The 2,629-nt window shown below is 38.3% G+C and overlaps 1 protein-coding gene across 1 annotated transcript; it reads left to right on the top strand.

Moving 5' to 3' along the window:
• On the top strand, positions 1 to 1,636 carry PGK2 (phosphoglycerate kinase 2). The gene has a single exon (XM_077752857.1). The coding sequence runs from the start codon at positions 105 to 107 to the stop codon at positions 1,356 to 1,358; it is 1,254 nt and encodes a 417-aa protein (XP_077608983.1). The 5' UTR covers positions 1 to 104; the 3' UTR covers positions 1,359 to 1,636.
• The last annotated feature ends 993 nt before the right edge of the window (positions 1,637 to 2,629 follow it).

Raw genomic sequence — 2,629 nt, 5'->3', positions numbered from 1 at the left:
GGGAAAGGCGTTGGAAAGTACCACCCATCCAGCCTCCCAACAGCAGTAAAGTGGTTCTTCCGTATTGGGATGCAAGTATTAGCATCTGTCTTTGTATTATCAAGATGTCTCTCTCTAAGAAGTTAACTTTGGACAAAGTGGATGTTAAAGGAAAGCGAGTCATCATGAGAGTAGACTTCAATGTTCCCATGAAGAAGAACCAGATTACAAACAACCAGAGAATCAAAGCTTCCATCCCAAGCATCAAGTACTGCCTAGATAATGGAGCCAGGTCAGTAGTTCTTATGAGTCATCTAGGTCGACCTGATGGTGTTCCCATGCCTGAGAAATACTCTTTAGAGCCTGTTGCTGCTGAGCTCAAATCCTTGCTGGGCAAGGATGTTCTATTTCTAAAGGACTGTGTGGGCCCAGAAGTAGAGAAAGCATGTGCCAACCCGGCTGCTGGTTCAGTCATCCTGCTGGAGAACCTACGCTTTCATGTGGAGGAAGAAGGAAAAGGCCAAAATCCTTCTGGAAATAAGGTTAAAGCTGAGCCAGGCAAAATAAAAGCCTTTCAAGCATCACTCTCCAAACTAGGGGATGTATATATCAATGATGCTTTTGGCACTGCTCACCGGGCCCACAGTTCGATGGTGGGAGTAAATCTGCCCCAGAAGGCGTCTGGATTCTTGATGAAAAAGGAGCTAGAGTACTTTGCCAGAGCCTTGGAAAACCCAGAGAGACCCTTTCTGGCTATACTTGGTGGAGCCAAAGTGGCAGACAAAATCCAACTCATCAAAAATATGCTAGACAAGGTCAATGAGATGATTATTGGTGGTGGAATGGCTTATACCTTCCTTAAGGTACTCAACAACATGGAGATTGGTTCATCCCTCTTTGATGAAGAGGGGGCCAAGATTGTCAAAGATATCATGGCTAAAGCCAGTAAGAATGGTGTGAACATTACCTTTCCTATTGACTTTGTCACTGGTGACAAGTTTGAAGAGAATGCTAAGGTTGGCCACGCCACTGTAGAATCAGGCATACCTGCTGGCTGGATGGGTTTGGACTGTGGTCCTGAGACCAGCAAGAAGTATGCTCAAGTTGTGGCCCATGCCAAGCTAATTGTGTGGAATGGACCTGTAGGGGTATTTGAATGGGATGCCTTTGCTAATGGAACAAAAGCCCTCATGGATGAAATTGTGAAGGCCACTTCCCGGGGCTGTATCACCATTATAGGAGGTGGAGACACTGCTACTTGCTGTGCCAAATGGAACACCGAAGATAAAGTAAGCCACGTGAGCACTGGAGGAGGTGCTAGTCTGGAACTTCTGGAAGGTAAAGTCCTTCCTGGCGTGGAAGCCCTCAGCAACCTATAGCTGACAATATTCCTTTCTACCATTTCCTGTCTATAGGCTTTAATTCAACTTAGTGCTTTACATTTCAACTTGACTTCTGTTAGTTACCTCCATATCAAGACCTATGCAATGACTAAGATATTGGCTCTCAGGACCTCTTTACATCAGTACAGCAATGCAACTCGATTTGGTCATGCATTTGCCTGCTTTCTTCAAGATCTCATTTGAATTTTACCATTGTGATTCATAGGAAGGACATATTCTTACATTGCATATTAAAGGAAGTTGATTAAGTTTAATCTCTCTCTCTCTCTCTCTTTTATTTTACTTCAGCGTTGTTACTGTTTCACTACTTGAAACATGGAAAACAAAAGAAAACCCAAACTGTTGGGGAAGGATTGGGTAGAAGCTAACAAACTCTTAAACAATAAAAGTGTCTAAATAAATGAAGAAAAGTAATTGTGTTTAAGAATTTGTGGGTAATAAAGTTTAGCTAAAAGGAAGTTTCTTACTACATAGGAAAGAAGAGAAATAAAAGATATTTATTAAACTCAAGAAGTTAAAAAAAGGAAAGAAATGAAACCCAAGAAAGGAATTATATCTGTATGTGTGGAGGCACTATTGTACATATATACGTCTGTGTACTCTCATGTACGGGAGGCACAAATTCAATCTATGTTTTAAATAAAGAATTGCTTAATTTTTAAGGCAGATATAGTTTAAATAAATACTTAATATATATAACTGATAAATCTTAAACCTAGATTTTTGAGATAAAAATATATACTTATATTCATGAGAAAAATAGGGATATAAAAATCCTTTCCTATTAGAAAATAGAATAAGAAAATATCTGGAAATGTAGAAGAAATGAAAATACTTACTGGAAAATATTTTACCTAGTTCTGTAGACAAAGAGCTGTCACAATGCAATGCTGTTAACAATTTTAGAGTAAAAATGCAGGGAAATTTATCCCAGTTGTAATGGGCTATGGCCCATAGCACTAGATCAATTCTATAAATTAACTCATTTAAATTAAACTAGATTTAATTAAAAAATTAAACTTAAAATATAATGGTAATATGCCCAAAACTCAGCATATTTCTAAGGACAGTATTCATAATGCCATGATAATCCCAGAGAAAATATAGGAGTTAAGATATAGACTTAAAAAGAAGTAAAACAAAAAACCAAAATTACAGTAGCTGAAAAAAGGTTATAGAATATTATTTTCTTGCATAAAAGTTCAGGGCAAAGAGGTGGACTTTTCTCCATGAGGTCATGTAGAAAA

The sequence above is a fragment of the Crocuta crocuta genome, unplaced genomic scaffold (assembly GCF_008692635.1).
Source record: "Crocuta crocuta isolate KB4526 unplaced genomic scaffold, BGI_CrCroc_1.0 scaffold291, whole genome shotgun sequence".
In the NCBI taxonomy this organism is placed as follows: domain Eukaryota; kingdom Metazoa; phylum Chordata; class Mammalia; order Carnivora; family Hyaenidae; genus Crocuta; species Crocuta crocuta.
Note: the sequence above shows the minus strand (reverse complement) of the source record. Positions and strands in the feature narration are given on the sequence as shown.